Raw genomic sequence first — 26,526 nt, forward strand, 5'->3', positions numbered from 1 at the left:
ATGGCGGGTACAGTCACAGGGACTGAAGCCACAGAGTAGGGAAATGGGTGCAGAAAGAGCCTAGGGTCTGATAAGGATATTGCGGAGGTTGGGAGGGCAATGGAAAGTTGTTTTAGATATGGCGGGAAAAATGTCAGACAAAAATGTACCTCATTTCATGGCATGATTCTAGGAAGTCACAGTGTTGCCAGTGCAGCTGATTAATACATTTTATATACTTTAGTACCTATAAATGTGTTTCTCCTGCCGCCACTTGGTGAGTAGATTTTTTATTTATCCAGTTACATTATATTTTCAAAAATTATTTTCATTGATAAATTCCATTTCTGGATAGATATGGTCCCCAAGGGAAGGTGCATACTTGTGTTGGCCCACTGAGCCATCCAGAATGATGGGACAACCCAGGGAATTATTATGGGTGGAGGTTACACTCAGCAACCAAGCTAGGTTAATAGTTGGCTCCTTTTATTGACCTCCCGACTCAGCAGCATTAGTGGCAGAACAACTGAGAGAAAATTTGGAATACATTTCACATAAATTTTCTCAGCATGTTATAGTCTTAGGTGGAGATTTCAATTTACCAGATATAGACTGGGACACTCAGATGTTTAGGACGTGTGGTAGGGACAGAGCATCGAGTGACATTATACTGAGTGCACTATCTGAAAATTACCTCAAGCAATTAAACAGAGAACCGACTCATGGAGATAACGTCTTGGACCTACTGATAACAAAAAGACCCGAACTTTTCGACTCTGTAAGTGCAGAACAGGGAATCAGTGATCATAAGGCCGTTGCAGCATCCCTGAATATGGAAGTTAATAGTAATAAAAAAAGGGAGAAAGGTTTATCTGTTTAGCAAGGGTAATAGAAGGCAGATTTCAGACTACCTAACAGATCAAAACGAAAATTTCTGTTCCGACACTGACAATGTTGAGTGTTTATGGAAAAAGTTCAAGGCAATCATAAAATGCGTTTTAGACAGGTACGTGCCGAGTAAAACTGTGAGGGACGGGAAAAACCCACCGTGGTTCAACAACAAAGCTAGGAAACTACCGCGAAAGCAAAGAGAGCTTCACTCTAAGTGTAAACGCAGCCAAAACCTCTCCGACAAACAGAAGCTAAACGATGTCAAAGTTAGCATAACGAGGGCTATGCGTGAAGCGTTCAGTGAATTCGAAAGTAAAATTCTATGTACTGACTTGACAGAAAATCCTAGGAAGTTCTGGTCTTATGTTAAATCAGTAAGTGGCTCGAAACAGCATATCCAGATACTCCGGGATGATGATGGCATTGAAACAGAGGATGACACGCGTAAAGCTGAAATACTAAACACCTTTTTCCAAAGCTGTTTCACAGAGGAAGACCACACTGCAGTTCCTCCTCTAAATCCTCGCACAAACAAAAAAATGGCTGACATCGAAATAAGGGTCCAAGGAATAGAAAAGCAACTGGAATCACTCAACAGGGGAAAGTCCACTGGACCTGACGGGATACCAATTCGATTCTACACAGAGTACGCGAAAGAACTTGCCCCCCCCCCCCCCCCCCCTTCTAACAGCCGTGTACCGCAAGTCTCTAGAGGAACGGAAAGTTCCAAATGATTGGAAAAGAGCACAGGTAGTCCCAGTCTTCAAGAAGAGTCGTCGAGCAGATGCGCAAAACTATAGACCTATATCTCTGACGTCGATCTGATGTAGAATTTTAGAACATGTTTTTTTGCTCGCGTATCATGTCGTTTTTGGAAACCCAGAATCTACTCTGTAGGAATCCACATGGATTCCGTAAAAAAAACGATCGTGTGAGACCTGACTCGCTTTATTTATTCATGAGACCCAGAAAATATTAGATACAGGCTCCCAGGTAGGTGCTATTTTCCTTGACTTCCGGAAGGCGTTCGATACAGTTCCGCACTGTCACCTGATAAACAAAGTAAGAGCCTATGGAATATCAGACCAGCTGTGTGGCTGGATTGAAGAGTTTTTAGCAAACAGAACACAGCAAGTTGTTATCAATGGAGAGACGTCTACAGACGTTAAAGTAACCTCTGGCATGCCACAGGGGAGTGTTATGGGACCATTGCTTTTCACAATATATATAAATGACCTAGTAGATAGTGTCGGAAGTTCCATGCGGCTTTTCGCGGATGTTACTGTAGTATACAGAGAAGTTGCAGCATTAGAAAATTGTAGCGAAATGCAAGATGATCTGCAGCGGATAGGCACTTTGTGCAGGGAGTGGCAACTGACCCTTAACATAGACAAATGTAATGTATTGCGAATACATAGAAAGAAGGATCCTTTATTGTATGATTATATGATAGCGGAACAAACACTGGTAGCAGTTACTTCTGTAAAATATCTGGGAGTATGCGTGCGGAACGATTTGAAGTGGAATGATCATATAAAATTAATTGTTGGTAAGGCGGGTACCAGGTTGAGATTCATTGGGAGAGTCCTTAGAAAATGTAGTCCATCAACAAAGGAGGTGGCTTACAAAACACTTGTTCGACCTATACTTGAGTATTGCTCATCAGTGTGGGATCTGTGCCAGATCGGGTTGACGGAGGAGATAGAGAAGATCCAAAGAAGAGCGGCACGTTTCGTCACAGGGTTATTTGGTAACCGTGATAGTGTTACGGAGATGTTTAGCAAACTCAAGTGGCAGACTCTGCAAGAGAGGTGCTCTGCCTCGCGGTGTAGCTTGCTCACCAGGTTTCGAGAGGGTGCGTTTCTGGATGAGGTATCGAATATATTGCTTCCCCCTACTTATACCTCCCGAGGAGATCACGAATGTAAAATTAAAGAGATTCGAGCGCGCACAGAGGCTTTCAGACAGTCGTTCTTCCTGCGAACAATACGCGACTGGAACAGAAAAGGGAGGTAATGACAGTGGCACGTAAAGTGCCCTCTGCTCCGCCACACACCGTTGGGTGGCTTGCGGAGTATAAATGTACATTTAGATGGAATGCCATGAAAACATTCCACAGACCATAATGCTCCTTCCTGGTGGCAGAGTATTAGCTTTCACACACTTCACGCCATACACACCAATGGCCATTTGTCTGAAGAAGTTACATCTGTCACTACTCAGTGGGCATCCAGTTGTGATACTGGTGTGCAAATTCCAGCTTTCGTTGCCAATGAACAGCACTTGGCACGTGTACATGCAGCAGGTGACTGTTGTGGAGGCCCATTTGCTGAATGGTTGTTGAGGAGACATTGTTGCTAGCCCCTTGGTTCATCTGGGTGATCAGTTACTCAACTCAGTTGGTAGAGCACTTGCCTGCCAAAGGCAAAGGTCCTGAGTTCGAGTCTCGGTCCGGCACACAGTTTTAATCTGCCAGGAAGTTTCATATCAGCGCACACTACGCTGCAGAGTGAAAATCTCATTCTGGAAACATCCCCCAGGCTGTGGCTAAGCCATGTCTCCGCAATATACTTTCTTTCAGGAGTGCTAGTTCTGCAGGATTTGCAGGAGAGCTTCTGTAAAGTTTGGAAGGTAGGAGACAAGATACTGGCAGAAGTAAAGCTGTGAGGACGGGGTGCGAGTCATGCTTGGGTGATTGATGGTTGATGCGGCTCACCTGGGTGGCTCTGTGTTGTGGTGACTTGCTGATAAGCCTTCTGCTTCTTGCCTTGACGATACACTGTTTTTGGTCTGGTGCCTCAGTTCTGCTCTTTGGTTATAGGCACATCTTTGTTACATAACATAAGATGTTTTCTGTCGCCCATATTTTTATCCACTGACTATCCACCCAATGGGCATTATGGTTTTAACTATGATGGTTGGGCCTTCTGTATTCTCCACCATGTTTTAATGTTTTAAGTACACTTGTGTTTTCATCTGTTCTCATAATTAGTTGCTTAGGCTCTGGTATCACTTTGGTGTATAGGGCTTCAATAACTATCATTATTTATTTCTTGTTGCTCAGATGTGCACCTAATGATGGAAGCCACAAAACCGATAGTTACTTAATAAATTGGTTCAAAATACAGCTGTCCATATTTTGTGCAAGAGTGGAATTACATTTCCTTAACTTCTAGTTCTAAGTGTATAGCTAATGAAATTTGTATATATGGCCACAGTCATTTTACAGTTGTATAACATTTATATTTTGAATTTCTTAAACAAGTGACACTAATTTTTACACAGTTCTACTTTTTCACTTTCCACAGAGAACAGTAAGGAATTTTTAAATTCTTAATTCAGTTTTAATATTAATTACCTAATATATGAATCTGTACTAATGATATTACTATAGCATCTGCGCGAGTCAAATGAATAAACTAAAAATTTTCATTGAGTTATAACCAAATAAGCACTGGAAATATGTCACTTATCAAGAACATACATGCTGATGGTTCTCTATCTACTGCAAAGTTGGGATAAGGCAGGTAAAGAAATGACAGCAGTTATATAATGACACTCTTTATTACACATTAATTTACATATTTTCACATTTGAAAACAGAATATTGTTTTAAACATTTTGCCCTTTACACATGGGGTACAGACTTATTGCATGTTTCTATTTCATCACAATTAGCTTTAACTGATCTTTACAGCACATCTAAGTTTGGCAGAACGACTTCTTGGGTTAGTTTCCACTTCTTCTGTGCCTGGTACTAGAACATGCTTATGAAGAAGTTTCCAATTGCTATGTAACAAACTGTCAACATCATCTCTATTATACCACAAAGAGTGATCAGTATATTTAAGAGGTAAAGGATTTATAGCATTTCCTATAACATTGCCACAGAGATGCCTCTTTACAATACGATCTTCCAGTGAATGAAATGAAAGTGTTACAATTTTACCTCCAACTTTCAAGTACCTGTGAGCCAAAATTAAACTATAATTTAACTCATTGATTTCATTATTTACAAATATCCTTAAAGCCTGGAACGTTTTTGTAGCTGCATGGGAAGGCCTTTGAAGTTTATCAAGTCTATGTTCTTCATTGCACACAGATGCCACAAGATCACTCAAGTCTTTTGTTGTCTTCAGTCTAACAAACTGATACCGAGACTCTATAACAGCTCTTGCTATCTTCTTAGCTTGCTTCTCTTCTCCGTAGATCTTCAATACCTTTGCTAAATCAGGTTCATCGATCTGAGCTAAAACATCTGCAGCCGTAGGGGAGGAAGGAAAACGAGTGCCATCCATTCTCATGTCTAGTGGACCATCCTTACTTATTGAGAAACCCCTTTCGGCAGTATCAAACTGCATTGAGGAGCAACCTAGGTCAAATAAAATCCCATCAACCATGTTTTGTTGTATTCCATGTCTCTTAAGAAGTTTTGGAAGTTCACTAAATTTTCCCAATAAAGGTACCAACTGATCGGGATACTTAATGGACAAGTTTTTAGCCATCTCAAAGGCTACTGGATCTCTATCCAATGCAAATACTCTCAAGTTGGGAGCACAGTTAAGCAGCTGTTCAGCATGTCCTCCAGCACCAAAAGTCATGTCTATGTACAACTGGTTTTCCTTTGGTTGGAAGCAGTCAATAACTTCATTTTTCATTACTGGGATGTGATGAACATTGTTTGCAGTGGTGTTGCATACTTGACTGTATCTTTTAGCAATATCACAGCATCTAGAGTTCAAATAACAGTACACTGGTCTGAAATACATTGTTTACAGAATCACTTTCCCCTAAATAGTCTTGAGAAGATACTACGATTTTCTTTTTGTAACAAGTCAAGAAATTCACTTGACAACACAGAGTTGCACTGTTCTGCAGTCAATCCAGTGGCAGAAGATGAAATTGTTCGTTTGTATAACTTCCCATATACATTATCAGCTAGTCTTTTCAAGCTCGCATGCTCTCTGGCACACTTTTCTTCATCTCCTTGAAACAATTCTCCAGCAGTAAATGCCTTTTTTACTCTTTCTCTAAGATGAAATCCAATGTCACTGGAGCAAAAGAGGATTTATTTTGTTAAACTAAATAATTCATTATGTAATGCAGAGGATAAGTTACGAAATATGATAAAGATCATAGACTAGCATGAAAAATCTTTTATCAAAACAGATACTAGATAGATATAAACTACTTTTAAATAATCCCTAATCTTTACGGAATTTCAGCCTCTGTAGCATGGGCAAAACTGATCTGTCAGGACCCCTGAGTGTGCAACTGATAATGATTTCTTTATGGTATCTCTTGTCTTATAATTGCACCCTTTATTTCCAAAAGTCACGAAGGGTCAAATCGGGGGAATACGGATAGCTTGGCTATGATCAGCGATGATACTGCACTCCACCGTGATAGCAGGAATGACTGCTTGAGAATGAGCTGTGATCCTGGCACTTCAATTTGCAAAACATTTTGGGATAATCGGTCTAAAAGCAGCCTGCAATGATGACTGTGTCAACAGGTACATTGTTATGACGAAGTATCCAACACCTGTCTTTGTCACAAATCAAGCTAGGGCCTACTTCAGATAAACTCTTTCGTGCAAATGTTTCCTTATCTCAAAGTATAAATTAAATTAAGCATACGGTCTTTGGGAATAAATTAATCATTCATAATTCATGGGAGTAAAAAAGTTACGATCTTGATTTTTTAATGCTGACACACTGACTTTGTCAGCGGCCTATCCTTCTGCTTCCTCAACCCAAATATTATATTGCTGATCTCTTGCAATCATGCTTGTTAATGTCTGCATCGTCCAACAAAGCAGATGGAAAATACTTAAGTGACTATATGTTGCTGAGGGTCTATAGCAAACAAAAAATTAATTTTAAGCCATGTTGGTGATGAAGTCATTGGTGACAAAGCAAAAGCTCGGATTGAAGAAGGATGGGGAAGGAAATTGGCAGCAGGCTTTTCAAAGGGAACATTCTGGCAACTATCTTTAGCAATTTAGGCACATTACTAAAAACATAAATATGGATGGCGCGACACGAAAATAACATCACCCCTCCTGAATAAGAGTACAGTGTGTTAAACTTTCTGCCAACTCTGTCAATCTCGGTCAGAAGAGAAAGTAGGATTATGAAGTAATAGGTCATGATGACCACAGCTGAGATTCAAATTCACAGTAGGGTCAATTCATATCAACTCAAGCAAAGCTTTGGACATAGTCGAGTCGGATATTTTGATTTGCTATTTATGTACCCGTAGAGTAAATAAAATGCACAAAATTTTATACTTTTTTATGCATAGATCAGTTTCTTTTTCAGATTTCAAGAAATAAAATTTGCTCATTTATCTGGTAGTGCCATGAAACAGAGCAAGTTCAAAACTATTGATGTTAGGGAGGTGAAACTGATGTCACTGTAAATGTATTGGTTTAAGCTTTGCATTTATATGTAGGAGGGTCTGCCAACTGAAAGTGCCTGCCACAGTGGGACCATGGAATAGTTCCATTCAAAAGTAATCTCCAAAAGTGTTAAAATATTTACCCACCTGGGAGACAAGATGATCAATTCCTGTTTCATAAAACACAGTCACCTGCCAATGGATCCAAAAATGCACACACTCTTGTACTTCCCTACCTGACCAAAGTCTATGTCCAAGTATCCCTTTCTTCGGGTTACTAAAGACGTGAAAATCACATGGTGAAAGATCCTGTCTGAACAGAGGATGTTGCAATGTTTTATAACCAAATTTCTGAAGCATAGCCCTCATACAATTGGCAGTTTGGGGGGAGATGTTATCATGAAACAGGATGGCTCCGTCCAACAGCTAGAGGGCAAATGGCAAGTCAACAATGGAAGGTAGGAGACGAGGTACTGGCAGAATTGAAGCTGTGAGGACGGGTTGTGAGTTGTGCTTGGGTAGCTCAGATGGTAGAGCACTTTCCCGTGAAAGGCAAAGGTCCCGAGTTCGAGTCTCGGTCTGGCACACAGTTTTAATCTGCCAGGAACTACATATCAACAATGGAATGTTTCCATATCCCCCCCCCCCCCCAAGATATCCATAGCTGTTCACATCAGATTCAATGAGGTCACCATGACCTCCTCCTCTGATTGCAGGGACCCTTTGTCTGTTTCTCGAGCATGGAACCACAATTGAAGCCCAAGTGCTATGAAGACACTGCACAAACTGCGACATGCCATGACATCAAAACAATTAGGAATGCTGTTGGCTGGATTCATCCTGCTGCATGATAACACCAGCCCCCACAATGCCAACTGGTCGAAGGATTTGCTTTGGTGATTAGGTTGGGAAACACTGCAACATCATACGTACAGCCTGGATCCTTCACTGTGTGATTCTCACATCTTTGGCAACCTGAAGAAAGACATGCATGGTCGTCTGTTTCTGTCGGGCAAGGAAGTGCACAAGTGGGTGTGGGTATGGATCCATCAATGACCAATCGGGTTCTATGCGGAACTGATTGTCTCGTTTCCCTGAGAGATGTCTTGACATGTCTGATGATTATTTTTTAATGAAACCATTTCATGGTTTCATTGTGGCAGTTGTTTGTTCTTCATTTGACTGCCACATATGACACAGTAATGCTGTAACATTAGCTTTATTTTACTGAACTAAAAAAAATAATTAATTTAGATTTTGCAAAATCTAAAAACATTCCCTTTGTACTTTCTAAAAAAAATGAGTTTTCTGTTTGTGTGTTTATAAAAATTGGTTTCATTTCTTAGATGGAGAATAAATGGGTTTCTAAGATACATTGCCTGACAAATAAAAGTAAATCATACACAACATATGGTTGGATGTCAACGTAACTTTGACCAAATACACATAATCAGTCAGTATATAACTGAGTGGAGCTGCAATTTTCTGCAACAAATAGAACTGCCACAATAGTGCATTTGTGTTGTTACCAGGCTTGATAGGATATATAAGGAGCATAAACAGTGCCAGCTGTTGAGTGATCACTGTGAAGGAAACGAGATACAAGTGTGACACAGCATTATCAACTACTGACAGAGCTTGTAAGGGACCTCACTGTGGGGGTCTGTTCAGCTCACTTGTCGAGTTATGCAATATCCAGATTTGTAGGGCATTCAGATGTGACAGTGGCTTAATGTTGGATTGCATGGAAGAGTAAGGGCAGATACCTTCATCAAGGTTCCAGATGACCACGTCCGACCACAACAACATATGATCACCATACTGTGCTCTAAGAACATTGTAACCCCTTCACTTCTGTACCTGCCACTTGAGAACAAGTGATACACTCCCTGCAACATTATGTGTCATCCTGCACCAATGGTCAGAGACTAGGAGCAGCCAGACTTGGGAATTAACATCCCATGCATAGGCTGCAGTTAACACAACACAAAAACTTGCTTTTAGTGTGGGTCCTTGATAGGGAAGCACAGACTGCTGATGAACGGTGTCACATTAAGTTCAGTGACAAACTACAGTTCTGTACTAACCCAAATGACCACCATTGGGAAGTATAGTGGTGACCTGGGGAAAGATCCCCTTATTCCAATGTTTTGGAGAGGCGCAGTGGTGTTACAGTGTGGGGGGACACGGGATGTGACTTCAGATCATGGCTGACAGTGATTCATGGAACGCTGATGGCACAATGGTATGTCACAGACCTCCTGCACTCTCGTATACTATATCTCATGTAACAGTATAGTGATGCCATTTGCTCATCCAAACATGGCACGTGTGTCTATTAACTGTCTGCATAATGCTGAGGCAGCCAGCAAAATTCTGTCTCTGACAAAATATGGTGGAATCAGCACAAACATCAACTCTGTTCCAGTGCCCATGTCCAGCATATCAAGGGCCTGTTACAATAGTTGTGGGCCAGAGTGCCTCAGGAGAGGATGGATTTATGATACCCTCCCAACCAAACCAGTGCATATATACAAGCCAGAGGGGGTGCACCATCATACTGAGGACTGGGATCACACTGCCAAATTCTTTGTAAATTTGACTCAATTTTGTAATCACTGAAATAATGCCACATTGCTTCTCAACACATTAAGTTTTATTTTGTTTCCTCCTTCCCTTTTAGGTGCTTCACTTTTCTTGACAGACAATGTATAAAATTAAAGTCATTATATTATTGAAAAGAACTAAGATATCTCAGTAACAAACCATAAAATCAGTAAGTCCCTACAGGAAACACGACAAGATATTAGGCTATTAATTAAATTATATTTATTAATCTTACAGTATAAACTTAACAAGACTGACTCTAATGATCATCATCTGCATTTTTTGTTAAAATAGTTTTAAGTGATGTTTTTCTGATACATAGGATAAAAATAAAGTAAATAAACTCAACAAAGCTTTGTTTATATTAATAATTATGATTTCATCAAAGGTCAATGTATCAACTCTTCCAGTAAGACATCCTGGACTCTACTTTCCTTAGGATAGGCCTACAATAAGGTCACATGCCTTCAATATTTCACAGTTTCAATAAGGATAAAAAATGAAGCTGCACATCCCTTTGGAAGATGAACACTAACACTGAACTTCTTACACTGACTGTCCTTGTCAAGAATGGAACCAACCTACCACCAACTTTGAGAACTGGCACTGTTGTCTAAGGCAACTGTAACAAATCCAACCTCAGTGATGCTCAAATCATCTGAGGAAGTCTGCTGTTTAGAAATGGCTTACATGCTTGATTTACCATTCAAAGAGTATGGTTATTAAACCACAGACTTTGAATGGCAGAGCCTGAAAATAAGACACCAGAACAAGAGAAGGCAGTGTGAGTCCCTAGAATAGTTTTGTGAACTACTGAATTATGACAATAATATTTTGGTGCTATCCCCCAGCCGTATGTAATTTAGAATGGATGCCAGGAATGGTTTGCAGAGCAGAGTCAGTTATTGGGTGTTGTAATTTGAATTTCAAATGGCTTTACTAAACTTGGTTTAGGAGCAAATCTTCTGCAGTGTCCACCAAGTCCATCACAATCACTTTTACAATGTGCTGCGGCAAAATAACTCCCTGTGCATCAATTTTGTAAACAGTCTTGTGGATGAATGAGTGGAGAAATTTTCTGTTGTTATATTGTGCAGTACTGCCAGCAGAAAACAGTCTTTTTTGTCTTAGGCAAGTATCTATCATATATCATGCAAGCAATAAAATATGTAAATGCTACAATGTAAAAAAGTCATTTAACAATACAATAAATGCTGAAACAAAAATTCCACACTTGTTAATAGTTAACCATTTCTTGCAATATGAACTGCTAAGTGTGGTATAGTACTATATTTAAAAGTTAATTTTCCCTTCAACCCATTCTTTCTCCATCTTCAAACTTTATCAAAGGAAAAACAGAAATATGTAAGAAACTTACATGTACATTAAATGGATGATTTCAAGAATAAAAAACTGCATTTCTGCAAGATTAATTTATTTCACAGCAGTGTTATGTAGTAATGTTTATTTCTCAAAATATTTTGAAAATCTAACAATTTTTCATATTTTGGAAAAAAAATTGGATTGTCAAAAGCTGTTAGATTTGGCTGTTAATGAGATAGGTACTGCCAAAACAAGAAAAATTTGTGACATCAAAGTCCAAAAATTAACCAAAACTGGTTAATTTGATATGGACTGACTCAGTTGCAATAATTAATTGCGTAGAATCAACAGAACAAATAAATGAAAATCTTAGCTGTAGGCGTATGGACAAGACTTACGAGGAGGAAATGGATGAGGAACTAGTTTACAAAAAGACAGTCACACAGTGAGATACAAGATAGATCTAATGATCACGAAGAAAATGCATCAAAAATATTTACTTATAGTTGCAAACATTTAAAATGTTTTTTTTTAACATTAATATTATAACAACAGATTTATTTGTTCTGAAAACAACAAGTCTACCGGTGCAAGGAACAAACAGAACCTGTAAATAATTTCCATCAGTGGCTACTGTAAACTGTTGAACATAGTGCAAAATCAGGAATGTCAGTATTACTTCACCCTGCCATTTCTGTTGTGTATATTGGAACTTCACGCTTAACATGACCTTATCTTGGTTCTTGTTACACAACTAATTTTCCTTGTGTTGACGCTAATATTTTTTTCTTGTTCTCCGTCACTTCTATTTTATAATGTATACCTGGGTTGTTCCCTCTATTTCATTATGCAGGTTAATCAAAGTATTCTTGTGTGCCACAGCTATAACCTCACTGAGAAATTAAAAATAAAGAAATTAAAAAAGGCTATTTTATGACAAAATTTACATTCAAAGGAATGGTGATTTCTGAACTTATGCAACATATAGCTTGTCAAAAGAAAATACAGCTTATGTCGATTTGAATACCAAATGTAAGTCTATTTACAACCTAGAATAATGAATAATTCTGATAACTATTTGAGATGAAGTTCACAGATTATAGGCCACTGGTAGTTTTATAGTACTCAAATGTTCATATCAAGTATTTGTACAAATGGTATTTTTTTATAATTGAGAAATATTGCTTGTTGCGATACACTGGGTGTCGAGGTTTAACCTACTGTCCTAACGCTTGAGAAATGATGTTTCCTTGCCTTATATTTTTGAGTTTGAGTCTTCACGGAATAGTGAAGTGACTATGAACAAACATGTTTTGTAATGACTGTGGCTTCCAATGGCTCTGAACACTATGGGACTTAACATCAGAACTACTTGAACCTAACTAACCTAAAGAAATCAGGCACATTCATGTCCGACGCAGGATTCGAACCTGCGACCGTAGCGGTCGCGCAGTTCCAGACTGTAGCGCCTAGAACCGCTCGGCCACTCCGGCCGGCTGCAATGACTGTGCATACACAACTAGCGCTAAAAGAGATTTGAAAACCCGAACAATGAGAAGACCCACTCGAACGTTACCAACATATATAGAAAAGTCACCATTCCTTTTTGTGTCCTCCTTAGAGCCAGAATGAAAATCGAAATCGGGAAACATTGTTGCGCTGAAGAAATACAAAACAAAAACTACAATTAATTGAAGTCTCAAATCCGGTAGGTAGATGAATGTTTTTGTGATAGGTATGAGATACATATTGGGCAACGGTAGCGTAAATATTACAAAAAGTTTACGGCAGCCAGTTTTTTTTTTTTTTTTGCGAGTATCGCTATTATAACAAAATATCACCACTAAAAGTACAAGGATGTCTAAAAGTGTACTTGTTACGTAAATAATTTGGCATCATCTTACAGATTTTTAATACGAAAGTACTGACCGCTCAGTTTTAGATGGGTCCACAGGCCAGCTTTCTAATAGCTTTAGAAACCTGCGATAGTTATTTGCCATCCCAACAATGTGTCATGCCTTATAAATGTTCAATAATTTCACTTACTACACAGCCAAGCTTGTTTCAAAATAAACAACTCGAAGTACGCCAAATCGCCAATTCTCGATAGAATATAGAGATCGAGCTATCGATGGTTTTCCGAGAACCGAGAGGTCGAGTGACTGAAATTATATTTTACAGATTGAACTTTTCTACAAACAAAGAGGTAAAGATTTCAAATAAGGCATGAAGAAGCAAATGAAAGTGATATTGGTCAGTATTTGTCAGTATTAACAAAAGAGCGCAAGTCATAAAACGTCTAGCAAAAAAGTGCAAATGCATTTCTCAGACGTACTAGAATGGTAATATTTTTTTCTGTACCAACAGCTATACAAAAAATTACTGTCAGTACGAATCATAGGTATGAACTTGACACATAGCTAATTGGTACACTCCTTGCCCGTTTAAACTAAAAATATAATACTTCCACAGTCTAACGTAACAGTCGCGACACTTTGCCTTGATTTTGTTGCCCACTGCGCCAGTAGCGCGCCAAGCGGCCAGTAAGTTAAACTGTTGACTTCGGCGCGATCGTGAAAGCTAAAGCGAATAGTAGTAATTTATATTGGTTTGTACAGCGGTTTTTACAAATGGGAACGTAGCGTAGCGCAATAAACTGCTAGCAGCAACAAGAAGAAGATACCACATCTGTCTTTTTTTTAGGTTTGCTAAGGACCCTGTGAGGTGTATACCATCACTTTACTAAACTGTATCGTCGGGAATCGCTTGCAAACTACATGTATATTAATGATTCAAATGTTTCGTTTTAAAAGTAGAAAATTCATAGTGAGTAGCAGATGAGAACATCTTATGAAAAAAGACCATGTCTGCCTTTATAATAATGTTAAGTTTTATGCGCTACACGTCGAACAAAACGTGTTAATGAATACTGACACTAATAAACACGTGTTTAATATTCCAGGTAAGCCACAAAGGTTCGACAATCCGTCTAACGCTATAAAACACTCATATGGAGAGTTGAACTGGCTGCTTCTGTGCCATAGATCAGTGCCAGATTCATCAGAATCGTCAATACAGACCTGCTTCGACGATTAAGTGTTAAAATTAAGTGCAGTTATTCGTGTCTAGAAAAAGTCTCTGGAGTATCAGAATGTGCAGATCGCTAGACTTCGTGCAAAACTGTATTTAAAATGATAGGCACTTTCCTTGTCTTGTAACAGACAGCAACGGAAACTGTATCAGAAGGACCAAGTGAAGAAGGATAAACGAAGACTATAGGATCCTGGTATTGACACACACGTTTTGTCAGAATGTTTTATGTTTCCATCAGTGCATACATTAGGTATGTAGAAGGCATACAAATAAAATGTGGGATGAGTGACAATATGTTCCACCTTTTAAAGGAGAAGGTACAGCATTTCTCCAATACTGATAAACAAGTGCATATGTCATTGGATGAAAAGTCTCTAATAGCAAATTTAACATAAGGCAGCACTTCCGATAGTGTTATTGTCTTTGAGGTCTCAGGTTTTACACTCACAGTATATTTATCCTACCATTTGACAGTTTCTTGTCCCACTTAGAATAATATAAAGATGAAGGTCGTTCTTGTGGCAACAGGCTACAATGACTAAAACACAGTAGTCCTACTGAACGACAAATTGAGCATCGATCCCTTTTGCATGTAGAGGTACATGTCTGTGCTTCTTATGTGTGAATCAGTGTGTTTATATTCCGTTGTTATCAACGTGATAAGCTGCAGTTGTATTCAGTGTCAAAGTCTTTCTTCACGAATTTATTGTAACTTTCCACTGGCTTCTTGATTTTTATCCCTACTTGCACATATTTTAGGATCGTTTTTAGAAACATCTATGTCTTCTGATATTACACACAGTCTTGCAGACAAAAAAAAATTCAAATATTTCGTAAACCACATAGGAAAGGGATGCAAAGCAAACATTATGCTTTTGATGCATCTGAAGTTCCCCTTTCTCGCCGCTTGGAGCGCTAGTGTCGCTCCAGCTGTCAAACGGTAACAACTTTTACAGAAGTGTATGTCGTGACTGTTTTGTTAGACTGTGATACTGCTGAAGTCATACTGTGAACTGTCATGTAGCAGTAGCATATACAAGCCAATGACTGTAAAACCGAAGCGATATTATAGAAAGGGAATAAGCAAATCTAAAACAATAGGCCAAAGATGAAATCAGTAACCAGCAATGACAGTCAACCAGCCTTGGTTACCTCAATAGGTGTAGACTTTGAAACCAACCATCAGAGCAATAGTGAGTTTGAATGTAAATCTATCTCCCCTAAGGGCATAGTAGATGCAGCAGCAAAACTCAGTTACCCAAAAACTGAATACTGTTATTGCCCCTCTAGCTTTACTGTAAAACGAATTATAGAAATAATAAGCATTCCCTGTGTTACCTTATAAACTGTATGATTAAGGAAATGAAATCTAGCAGTATGGGATAACCGATAAGAAAGTGCCATGACTACTGTGGTGTCACCGCCAGACACCACACTTGCTACATGGTAGCCTTTAAATCGGCCGCGGTCTGGTAGTATACGTCGGACCCGCGTGTCGCCACTATCAGTGATTGCAGACCGAGCGCCGCCACACGGCAGGTCTAGAGAGACGTCCTAGCACTCGCCCCAGTTGTACAGCCGACTTTGCTAGCGATGGTTCACTGACAAATTACGCTCTCATTAGCCGAAACGATAGTTAGCATAGCCTTCAGCTACGTCATTTGCTACGACCTAGCAAGGCGCCATTGTCAATTGCTATTTATCTTGTGATGCATGTACCGTCAGAGCGATGTTCACCAATTGTGGATTAAAGTTAAGTATTCCAGAAGCTACGTACCTATTTTGCTAGTCTCTATTCCTTTAACTGTTCCAGACCTCACGCCAGCCTGCGTGAGCTTAAATGCGTGCCCTTCGGCCTCCCGTCCTAGTGGATTGGCTGTATTGCCAGTCCACAAAAACTACAACATAATTTTCCAGTAGGAAGCAAATGGACCTAACTCACTCAAATGAGAACTCAGGCTTTCTGAAAAGGAGTGCTCAGGGATCAGTATTTGGAGCATTTTTGTTCATTTTTATGTTGATGCTCTCTACCTGGCCTGCTACCTTGAATGTATGCAGGCAACACCACATTTATTACTCCCCATAATGACAGAAATACTATGAAGGAAATGAATAAATGTATGATGGACAAGGCACCTTGCCAGTTTAAGGCAAATGAATTAAAATTAAACAACAACAAAACTAAGAGTATAGGATAGATTGCTATTGCAAAGGCTCTGTCAAATTGCTGGATATCCACCTCAACACAAAATTGAACTGGAACACACACACACACACACACACACACACACACACACACACACACAGACACACACACACACACACACACACACACACACGAACTAAGGGACAATGATGTGGGGTAGCTCTGTTGGAGCCAGAAGAGTCTTTATTTGGCAAAAAATCTATTAGATGCATGTATAGTCCAAGAGCCAGCACTCCATGCAAAATGTATTTCATTAATAACAAAATGATGACTGTCCCAAGTTTATACGTATTTCACACCATTATGCTCACCAAGAACAATTGTGATAATCATGATAAAAGATCGAATGTCAACACTTAGGGAACTAGGAAAGGGAGCTCTTTGAATATTCCCTGGAATAGACTTACAAAAATTAAAAGAAACTTTCTACATGTAGGAAAGTCTCTTTTTAACAAATGACAAAGTAGGACTAGGAAGTTAAATACTAATAAATTCAGGAAGATTACAGAACCCTTGCTGAAGGAAAGAATCTTCTACACTGTTTATGAAGTTATAAATAGTACCACAAGTGATCTAGCTGTGATCTGCTGTTATCTTTATTATCCACTAATTTAATTATAAAGAAACAACCTCCATCCTTATTATTCTTAAGAGTGTGTGTAGAACAATTTTATATAGGTAGCATAAGTAAATTTAACCTAGTGTAACATAAAATGCTACATTTCCATATGTGCAATACAACCTGTAGTTCAAAACACATTATGAACATGTATGTATGTAATTATGAATTGTGCCTTATGCAACTTGAAAATTGTGTTAAGGGCTAATGAATAAGTGAATGATTAACATTTTACAACTGATGTAGCCATGCAAAGTAATTAATATCCAGCAAACAATAGTTAAATTACCTAACATACTGTTACATTCAAAACAAATACTAATGACAATTTTAACAATTAAGTTCTTAATTGAAAGTCAGTTACTTCACTATTAGCACAGTGACAATTATTTTTCGTTTGAACTACCACTATTTTTCCTGCAAATTTTCAGTGTCTTTTTGTACATTATACTAAACACTTTGCCAATGAATAAAACATTATTTTTAATTATATGTGATGATTTTTTCTCATTCTCAATTTCATACAAGTATTTATATTTCGAACTTGTAAATGCCTTGGATCTGTGATGGACAGCAGTGAATTCATGTGGCAGCACTGAAATCACAGTGGTTCCAAGCAGTGAGATCAATACTAAGTGAAATACATCCATGAAGGTAGAGTTGTGTTCCTGACATCTGACTGTTTACTCTTATTTTTCGTTTTTACTGAAATGTAATTTCTTTTATTGAATGTTCTTTATCTCAACAAAGTTATGGGAGCTACTAATTAATAAAGCGATTTAGTATTCTGCAAAAGCTTTTTTGGTGTGCATTAACCACAATATATAAACAGTATCCTCAGTGGTGACCCAACATTTATGAAAACAGTACCAGTTTTACGTACATAAAGTGCACACTTGTAAATCAATTTGACAATGGAAGACTTAGATTTTCAGACTGGTACAGAAAGAAAGGGTAAGATTAGGGTTTAATGTCTCATCGACAATGAGGTCATTAGAGTTGGAGCATAAACTTGGATTCTTTCAACAACGGGTCAGGAAACCAGCTGTGCCACTTCAGAGGAAACATCCCAGAATTTATGATGAGCAATTTAGGGAAATTACGAACTATATAAATCAGGATAGTCAGACATGGGTCTGAACCATTGTCCTTCTGAATACGAGTGCTAACCAGTACGCTAACCACTGCACCAATGTGGTTGATGACAGTTATAAGACACCAGGAACAGGGAGACAGTGAGATACAAGCTGCACTGGTAGAAATTTCGTCCACACTTGCTTGTATCAGCGGTGGACCAGACACATGTTAACTCTCATGAGTAGTCCTCTTTTGTTTACCACTGTTTTGGATCCAGAACCCAAAACCTTGGCTCACACAAAATGGAGCAAATTTTTTCTGCAATGGAACAATTAATGATAAGACAAGTTCCCATGTGTCATCAGGCAACTTGATGGAGACTTCGAATGTGTGGTGGAAGGTATCATTTTCACCCCATAAAAATATAATTATTGCAAACATCTGAAGTCAGTATCGATACAACAGGTCTCTACAACAGGAAATACTCCAGTTATTATGTCACGAAGAGATGGAGAACAAAATATCGTGGATCTGACACATCAGTGCCGACTCATGGCTTTGGGTGTTGTGGACAAGCCACTTGCCAATATTAGTGCAAAGCATCATGCACAGATTCGAGTTTACGTTAGATATGCTGGCAGAGGTTGTTGATCGAGTACAGGGAATGTTATTACATCCATCTGCAGCAGTTACAGAGTTCCCAGAGCAACAGGAAAGAGTCACAAGGCATGACAACGAAAGAGCTCTACAGATATCCAGGAAGAGCTGTAACAAATGAGAAATACAATATAACAGTTGTCACATAACATATAGGGTGTCCATGGAGGATTGGTCAATATTCATGGCTATGACAGGAACGATAACTCAAAAAAGTCTTGTGAACATGTGCCTTAAAATGCTTACTGTAAGAGTCATGGGCAGTTCTTCATCCTCGATACTATGCGACAAATCTCTTCTACTAGAAGCTGTTTGCTTTCCATATTTTGAGAAGTGGTAGTATGGATCAAAACAAGAAAAAATGTCCAGTAGTCAAGGGCTCTCAGCATTCGTTCATCGTAATCAAGAGCTCTCAGCATTCGTTCATCTTCGCTACTATGAAACACATCTTTTCTGCTGAACAAGTGTTCATAACTCTTAAGATATGTATTTTAAGACCCATGTTTACTAGAGTTTTTTTCTTCAAGTGATCGTTGCTATTGTTTCTCTGAATACCTCCATTCGCCATGGGACACCCTGTGGAGACGTTAACGGCACAACCAGAATAAATGCGGAGATTTCCAACAGATGGAGAGAGATCACAAGACGACGGAGAGCATCCGTCTGTTCCCATACAATGAAGAGCAGCCCTCGTCCAGGTGGACGCCAGTTTTGCTGGTATCACAGCCATTGTGTAAAACTAAAGCAGCGAAGAATTTTTTTTGAAGAACTTTTGAAAATAACGTTTTTTGAGCCCAGATATCTGCATCTGATACCCCTAAATAATTTCGTGGAGCGTTAAGGGAGCTTGCGAAATGGAGGAGTCAGCCGGCAGTCCTCCGGGGGTGTCATGGGAATCGTGAGTCCTGTGGTGCACAGGTAAGATTATGAAAGCGTCGTGTGTTTGAAGACAGGTGTGAGTGATCCTCAGCGCTTAATAAAGCTGTTTTTCGATTTTTCTGAGAAAGGGATCGACTTCATGAGTAAGAATTTGCGAGATTGTCTCATATTACAACATGTGGACATCATTTGGTTGAAGGAATTGTTTGATAACATTGTGGAGGGAGGACTTTGTGACGTCTTATAGAACACAAGGAGAGAAGCTAAAGTAATGAATTATAAAGTGTACCAATGCCTGGACTGCTTACTAGCCAGACATGCTAAGCACTACATCATCAGAGCAATGCGAGTACCACAGCTAGTCAAATACCGCCCCTAACATAAACGTCAGTTCACACCTTCATCCATTTTCGCCTTCTTAAATCATCAGTATTGTTGAGGCTCTCTGATATTGGAATAGCCTGGCTTTATATGTAATGGGAGATGCAGCTGTGATAGCCACAATGTCTTGGTGATATAGTGGTTAGCACATCTGCCAAATAAGCAGAAGACCTGTGTTCAAGTCGTGGTCTTGGCACAAAATTTAATTCATTACTTAAGTTTCTGTCTGTATTGATGATAAAGTTGAGACTCATTTGTCGCCAGGAATGTAATTCCATCAGAAAAAATGAATTCCATTAGTCCGATTGGAAACGTATGGTGTTTCTGAGTGTGTTCTTCTACCTTTTAACTTCATTTTCTTGTTTTGTTTATGGGAAGATACCATAAGCCGGTTCGAGACGGTGAAGCGATTTTTTGCAGCGCTTGTTCTCCAGTCCAGTGGTCAGACTTGGAAATCTTTTGAAAGTAGCTGAGTTGCTACAAAGTATTGATTAGTGGCATAGAAGAAGTGACCTTTTTAGCCCTGTGTCACAGGTCAAATCCAGCTAGCGACGTTACAGAATATGTATAACAGTACATAGATACAACCCAAGTCCACTAATAAACGTTTCCAATCACATCAGTGGAGCAGTGTGTCACACAATATGCCCAGTGCATTGCACATTACCGACAGTGTGTACATTCAGGCTGTGGGCGTGAGTGTGACTTAAAAGGTTTCACTTGGTGACCCCTGCCAGGATTTGAATCACTGCACAGAATGTCATATTCACCAGCTAGAAGTATCGACTGCTGGCTACACAGTGGAGGAAACCCAGCAAAGTAAAACCTATGGCTGGGCATGGCTCCATTGTGAGCATTTGTAGGTTGTGGTTTCTCGTTGTTGTGTTTTTGCCAGCTGTTACTCCCTAGTACGGAGGACTGGTAGAATTTGTTTCAAAGGTGTACTATTTAAATGAAAAATGTTGGAATAAGTAGCTAGGGATATCTCTTTTATTTATTTATTCGATGGGGGGGGGGGGGGGACCGAAACAAAGATGGAAATGGAAAGAAAATGGTGCAGATAAAATGAAGTTAAATTATTGATACAATTCCAGGCACATAAGAAACAGAGAGAGGCAGAAAAGAAAGAGAAAGAAGCTAGGAGGACATAGAAGGAGGTTGAAAAGGAAAGAATGAGAGGTGAGAAGTTGTCCAAGAAAGAATGGAAGATGAAGGAATGGGGAAAAGAAAGAAAGAAGTGGCTCGAAGGGATATCCAAGCAGTTCACATTAGGGCAGAGGGTGTGTTAAAAGAGACTAAAATAACGAATAGGCTGGGAAGGGGGCAATTCGAAGACAGAAATTCTACATCAGTAGTTCGAAAAGACAATAATGACTAAACCCAAACGGTGGTGATTTTTCCCAAAATAATCTGGAGAAACATAATGTTTTATCCCCACAAAAAATGGGATGAAGCCCTGTCCCTAGCCTCTAATATTAAAGGTTTGGAAACCGAAGACGAGAGGGGTCCACCAGACCCAGAGGATGTATTTGAAGGGAGGATATCAGATTCTGAAATCGTTACGTCACAGTCAGGTATAAATGGATAGTTGGTAAACACAGTTTATAATAAACAAATTCTTTATCAAAGCCAGAATTAAGAGGTAAATCCTAGATTTGGAGTGAAAAAATCTGATAATCAATTGTTACGTGCGGTTTTGTGATTGGTTTGATGCAACCTGCAATGAATTCTTCTTCTTTGTTAACCACTTTGTCTCAAAGTAGCACTTGTACTCTGCATCCTTAATTATTGGTTGGATATATTCTAATCTTTATCTTCGCCTACAGTTTTTACCATCTGCATTTCCCTCTAGTACCATGGAGGTTATTCCATGATGTCTTAACACATGTCCTATCATCTTGTCCCTTCCACCTGCCAGTGTTTTCCATATGTTCCTGTCTTTGCTGATTCTGCAGAGAACCTCTTCATTTTTTATTTTATCAGTCCACCTAGTTTTCAACATTCTCCTGTAGAAGTAAATCTCAGACTCTTCGATTCTGCTCTGTTTTTGTGTTTCCACTGCCCATGTTTCACCATCACGCAATGCTGTGCTCCAGATGCACATTCTCAGAATTTTCTTCCTCAAGTTAAGGCCTTTGTTTGATACCAGCAGGTTTCTCTTGACTTGGCATGATCTCTTTGCCTGCGCTAACCTACTTTTTATGTCCTCACTTTTTCGTTAGTCATAGGTTATTTTGTTTCCAGGAGCTTTTAACTTCGTCTACCTCGCTTTTCTTATTCCCGCTACATCTCGTTAGTTCTGTCTTTTTCGGGTTTACTCTCAATTCATATTCGGTACTCATTAGACTGTTCATTCCATTCAACAGATTCCGTAGTTTTTCTTCACTTTCGCTGAGGATAACAATGTCATCAACGAATCTTTCACTCTAAATTGTAATTCCACTCTTGTAACCTTTCTTTTAATTCCATCATTCCTTCTTCGATGTATAGAGTGAAAAATAGGAATGAAAGACTGCTCCCTGCTTTTTTTTTCCAGTCTTGCTTCCATTATCAAGCTCAATATCAGTAATGTCTGTCTGGTGCCTCGACTGTTCGTAAAGCGAAACTGATCATAATCTATCAGATCCTCATTTTTCAATTCTTCTGTATGTCATTCTTGTCAGCGGCTTGGTTGCGTGAATTGTTAAGCTGAATGTGCGATATTTCTCCCACTTACCTGCCCTTGCTATCTTTGGAATTGTGTGGGTAATATTTTTCCGAATGTGTGATGTTACGTTGCCAGTCTCACAGATTCTACACAACAATTTGAACAATCGTATGGCTGCCACTTTTCTCAATGATTTTAGAAATTCTGATGGAGTGTTATCTATCCCTCTGCCATATTGTATCTCAAGTCTTCCTGAGTTCTTATACTGGATCCCTAAGTCTTCCACACTGCCTACAATTTATTTATCCATCACGTCATAAGTTCATTGTCCTCTTTCCACATACCCCTCTCTCCTCTGCGTTTAACAGTAGGATTTCATTTCACTCTTAATGTTACCAACATTGTTTTTAATTTCGCCGGAGGTTTTTTGTCTTTTCTGTATACTGAGTCAGTCCTCCCAACGATCATTTATTTTTCGATATCTTCACATCTTTTCTGCAGCCATTTTCCCTTGGCCGCTATGCATTTCCTATTTATTTCATGCCTATTTATATTCGGTATTCCTGTCTTTCCCTGAACTTTTTTGTACTTCCTTCCTTCGTAGATCAGTTGAAGTGTTTCTTCTGTTACCCAAAGCTTCTTCGTAGTTACCTTTCTTGCACCTATGTTTGTCTGTTCAAGTTATGATTGCTCTGTCTTGAGACGTCGACTCCTCTCCAACTGAACTGCATGCTCTGGCATTCCTTATCGCAGTACCCACATCGTTGGTGAACTTCAAACACAACTCAACATTCCTCAGTACTTTATTACCCCGATTCCCTCCCCACTGACTCTTCTGGACGATTCACTTATACTTCATTCTGTTGTTCATCACTTGTGACGTGAGTCTACATCTGCACCTGGGTACGTCTTACAACCTAGTATCTGATTTCGGAATCTCTGTCTGATCGGGATGTAATCCAGCTGGCACCTCCCCTTGTCTCCATGTCGTTCCCAAGTATACCTCCTCCTCTTGTGATTCTTGAACAGAGTATTCGCTATTACTATCTGAAATTTATTGCAGAATTCAATTAGTCCTTCTCCTCTCCCATCCCTGCTGCCAATCCCCTATTCTCCCATAACCCTTTCTGCTATTACTTCCCCTGCAATGGCGTTCCAGTCCTCCATGATTACAAGATTTTCGTCTCCCTTTACGTACTGAATCTCCCATTCAGTATCCTCATATAATTTCTCAATTTTTTCACCTTCTGTTTGCGAGGTTAACTCGTGGACCTGAACCGTCATTGGTGGTCTTGATGTGCTGTCGAATCTGATGAGAACAGTCTCATCGTTGAACTGTTCGCAGTAGCTCACTGTCTGCTCTACCTTCGTTATAAATAACGAATTCTTCTCTCATTTCACCTTTTTCCCTGATTATGATGTTCGTCTGATTAGAAATCTATCCTTATTTTATTTCCAGTTCACTTCACCAACATCGCTCCCCTCCCTGTCTCTAGACTGAGCCTTTGCGTTTCCCTTGTCAGATTTTCTAGCTTTCCTACTACGTTCAGACTACTGACATTCCAAGATCCGACTTGTAGAATGTTATCACGTAATTGGTTACTCTATCTTTTTCTCATGACCACTTCTCTCTTGGCAGTCCCCTCCCAGAGAACTGAATGGGAGACTAATCTGGACTCTTTTGCCATCGGACAGATCATCATGACACTTTTTAAATTACAGGCCTCCTATGGATACAGAATATGTGTCTTTAATGCAGCGATTTTCATTGCCTTCTGCATCCTCTTGCTGTTGAACATAGCTGATTTTTCCACCTTATAGCGGCGGCGGTTTCCCATCTCTGGGGCTAGAGAGTGCCCTGACCCTCTATTTGATCCTATGCCCTCTTTGACTAGGTCGTTGACAGAACGAGAGTGATTTCTTATGCTGGGAGTCTTTGGCTTCCATTTTTGATGACCTTTATTCAGAATTTAAGCTGTGATTGGGTTCGAACCTGGAATCCAGGACGTTTTGAGCACTACTCAAAGACACAACTTCTGGTGTGCAGGTTTTGGACTACTGATCTCTTAATTGGCTAAATGGGATGGTCTAAACCGACCATGCTGTTTTAAAAGGCGAATGATTTAACTAGAATGGACCGTGTTTCCTAATGGTTTTTGGAAAAGAAGCAACTCAAATCTTACAGTAAGAATTATGAACATTAGCAAGACATGGCCAATTGAAGTGCTTACGTTCTGATCTGGAGGCCGATTTGCATGATAAAATAATTTGGTGGAGCGGTTTTGGTAGCCCTAAAAGTAAGTATCGGCTGACAAGGGTCGTGGGGGCACGAGGCGAGTTTTGTGCCCTCTGGGGCGGAGGCAATGTTGCCTGCTGTGTTTTGAAAGTTGGTGGTCGTCAACGAAGACGTTTCCCCGTGTGGAGAGTATTCGGGGAGTTCAAGAATGTGTTCCAGTGTGCTGGCATAGGAACTAGGTCAGCTGTTTGCCCTTTCAAAGAGGGGTGTTGCTGTCCAGTGGGCGTACAACGACTTTGTAGTAAGATGACTCCTAGAAGAGAGAGGGGCAACCAGCTGGCTGGTGGTGATGTTTACCGAACGAAGCGGACTTGGCGGGAGTTATTAGAAGATAATAAGATAGTAAATTCCGTTTTGCTTCAATGGAAATTTGAATTGTGTAGTTCGCCCGTGTCCTTTTCCTTTTTGACTTTGTACTGTGATCCACTGCTAGTTTATTACAGTGTAGTGACTGTTTGTGGTGCTCGTTTTCCAGTCTAGTGATCGGATGTAGGAGTCTTTTGTAGGTAGTTGTATGGCTGCAGGGCACTTATTATTGGTATGGAAGCAGTCACTATTTTATACCCATTAATTTCTTTATGTACATTTCCACAGCCTCACTGTAACTTCGAAACCTCACTGAAACTTCTAAACGATGAAGCCATTTTAAAAGTACCGCAGGCCGTCAGTTTTATTATGCAAGACGCCTTTATTGCACCATGTACACCAATCAGCATTTGGCCATTTTCAAATGTCTGCGACTACAATACGAGAAAAGGGCAGACACATAAGGCACATTAGTGAACATCATTTTGGTTGCAAAGTACTGTTATTGCTAAATTACTTACGTAACACTGGTGATGAGTGTGTCACTTCAGAACCTGTTTCCTGCTGTTTGGAAACAGATACAAGTCCTTCACACACACACACACAAACACACACACACACACACACACGTCTCTTACATACATATGATCTTGCATATGACAATCTGCTTTCAAGCACACATTACACAGTACATCACATAAGTGAAAACACTACTAACGGCAAACTTACCGATTCTTGCAAATTCGTTTAATGCCACAACGTGCACCTTTGCTGCCCCATACATAAACATAACTCTTATAAAACCACAAACCACCGTCACAAAACACATGCGTAAGAATTTGAAATTTACCGTGGAATTAGAAACGAAGAAGAGTATCAAATTTCTCAGTATAAAAACTGTAAATAGCAATATAAAACATGCGTTTGGAGTTTACAGGAAGCCTGTAACAACACACACAATAGTTAACAGCAACTCTTGTCACCCTACCGCTCATAAAAAATCGTTCTTCTGAGCCACATTGAATCGCTTGTGAGTCTTCCATTACAAAACGACGAAATTGATAAAGAACTAAAAACATTAGAAGCCTTAGCTACAAATAACGGTTACGATTTTAACACGCACCGGAATGTGCCAGAAGAAGTTGAAAGCGGAACAGTTAGTA

The 26,526-nt window shown here is 39.5% G+C and overlaps 2 protein-coding genes across 2 annotated transcripts; both read right to left on the reverse strand.

Moving 5' to 3' along the window:
- Positions 1-4,415: 4,415 nt before the first annotated feature.
- Positions 4,416-5,639, reverse strand: LOC124612523 (probable methyltransferase-like protein 15 homolog). Its single transcript, XM_047140785.1, has one exon. It carries the CDS (start codon positions 5,637-5,639, stop codon positions 4,551-4,553), a length of 1,089 nt encoding a protein of 362 aa, XP_046996741.1. The 3' UTR covers positions 4,416-4,550.
- Positions 5,640-5,650: 11 nt separating this feature from the next.
- Positions 5,651-13,286, reverse strand: LOC124612524 (ubiquinol-cytochrome-c reductase complex assembly factor 2). Its single transcript, XM_047140786.1, has 2 exons — positions 13,132-13,286; positions 5,651-5,921 (listed from the first exon to the last, which is right to left on the reverse strand). The coding sequence occupies exons 1-2, from the start codon at positions 13,200-13,202 to the stop codon at positions 5,651-5,653; spliced, it is 342 nt and encodes a 113-aa protein (XP_046996742.1). The 5' UTR covers positions 13,203-13,286.
- Positions 13,287-26,526: the final 13,240 nt, after the last annotated feature.

Source organism: Schistocerca americana, chromosome 4 (assembly GCF_021461395.2).
Source record: "Schistocerca americana isolate TAMUIC-IGC-003095 chromosome 4, iqSchAmer2.1, whole genome shotgun sequence".
NCBI classification, from domain to species: Eukaryota; Metazoa; Arthropoda; class Insecta; order Orthoptera; family Acrididae; genus Schistocerca; species Schistocerca americana.

Coding starts and splice junctions, on each gene's coding strand:
- LOC124612523 (XM_047140785.1), bottom strand. CDS start 5,639: ATGTATTTCAGACCAGTGTACTGTTATTTGAACTCTAGATGCTGTGAT.
- LOC124612524 (XM_047140786.1), bottom strand. CDS start 13,202: ATGGCAAATAACTATCGCAGGTTTCTAAAGCTATTAGAAAGCTGGCCT. Junction 5,922..13,131: donor GACCCATCTAAAACTGAGCG/GTCAGTACTTTC, acceptor CTTTTGCTCCAG/TGACATTGGATTTCATCTTA.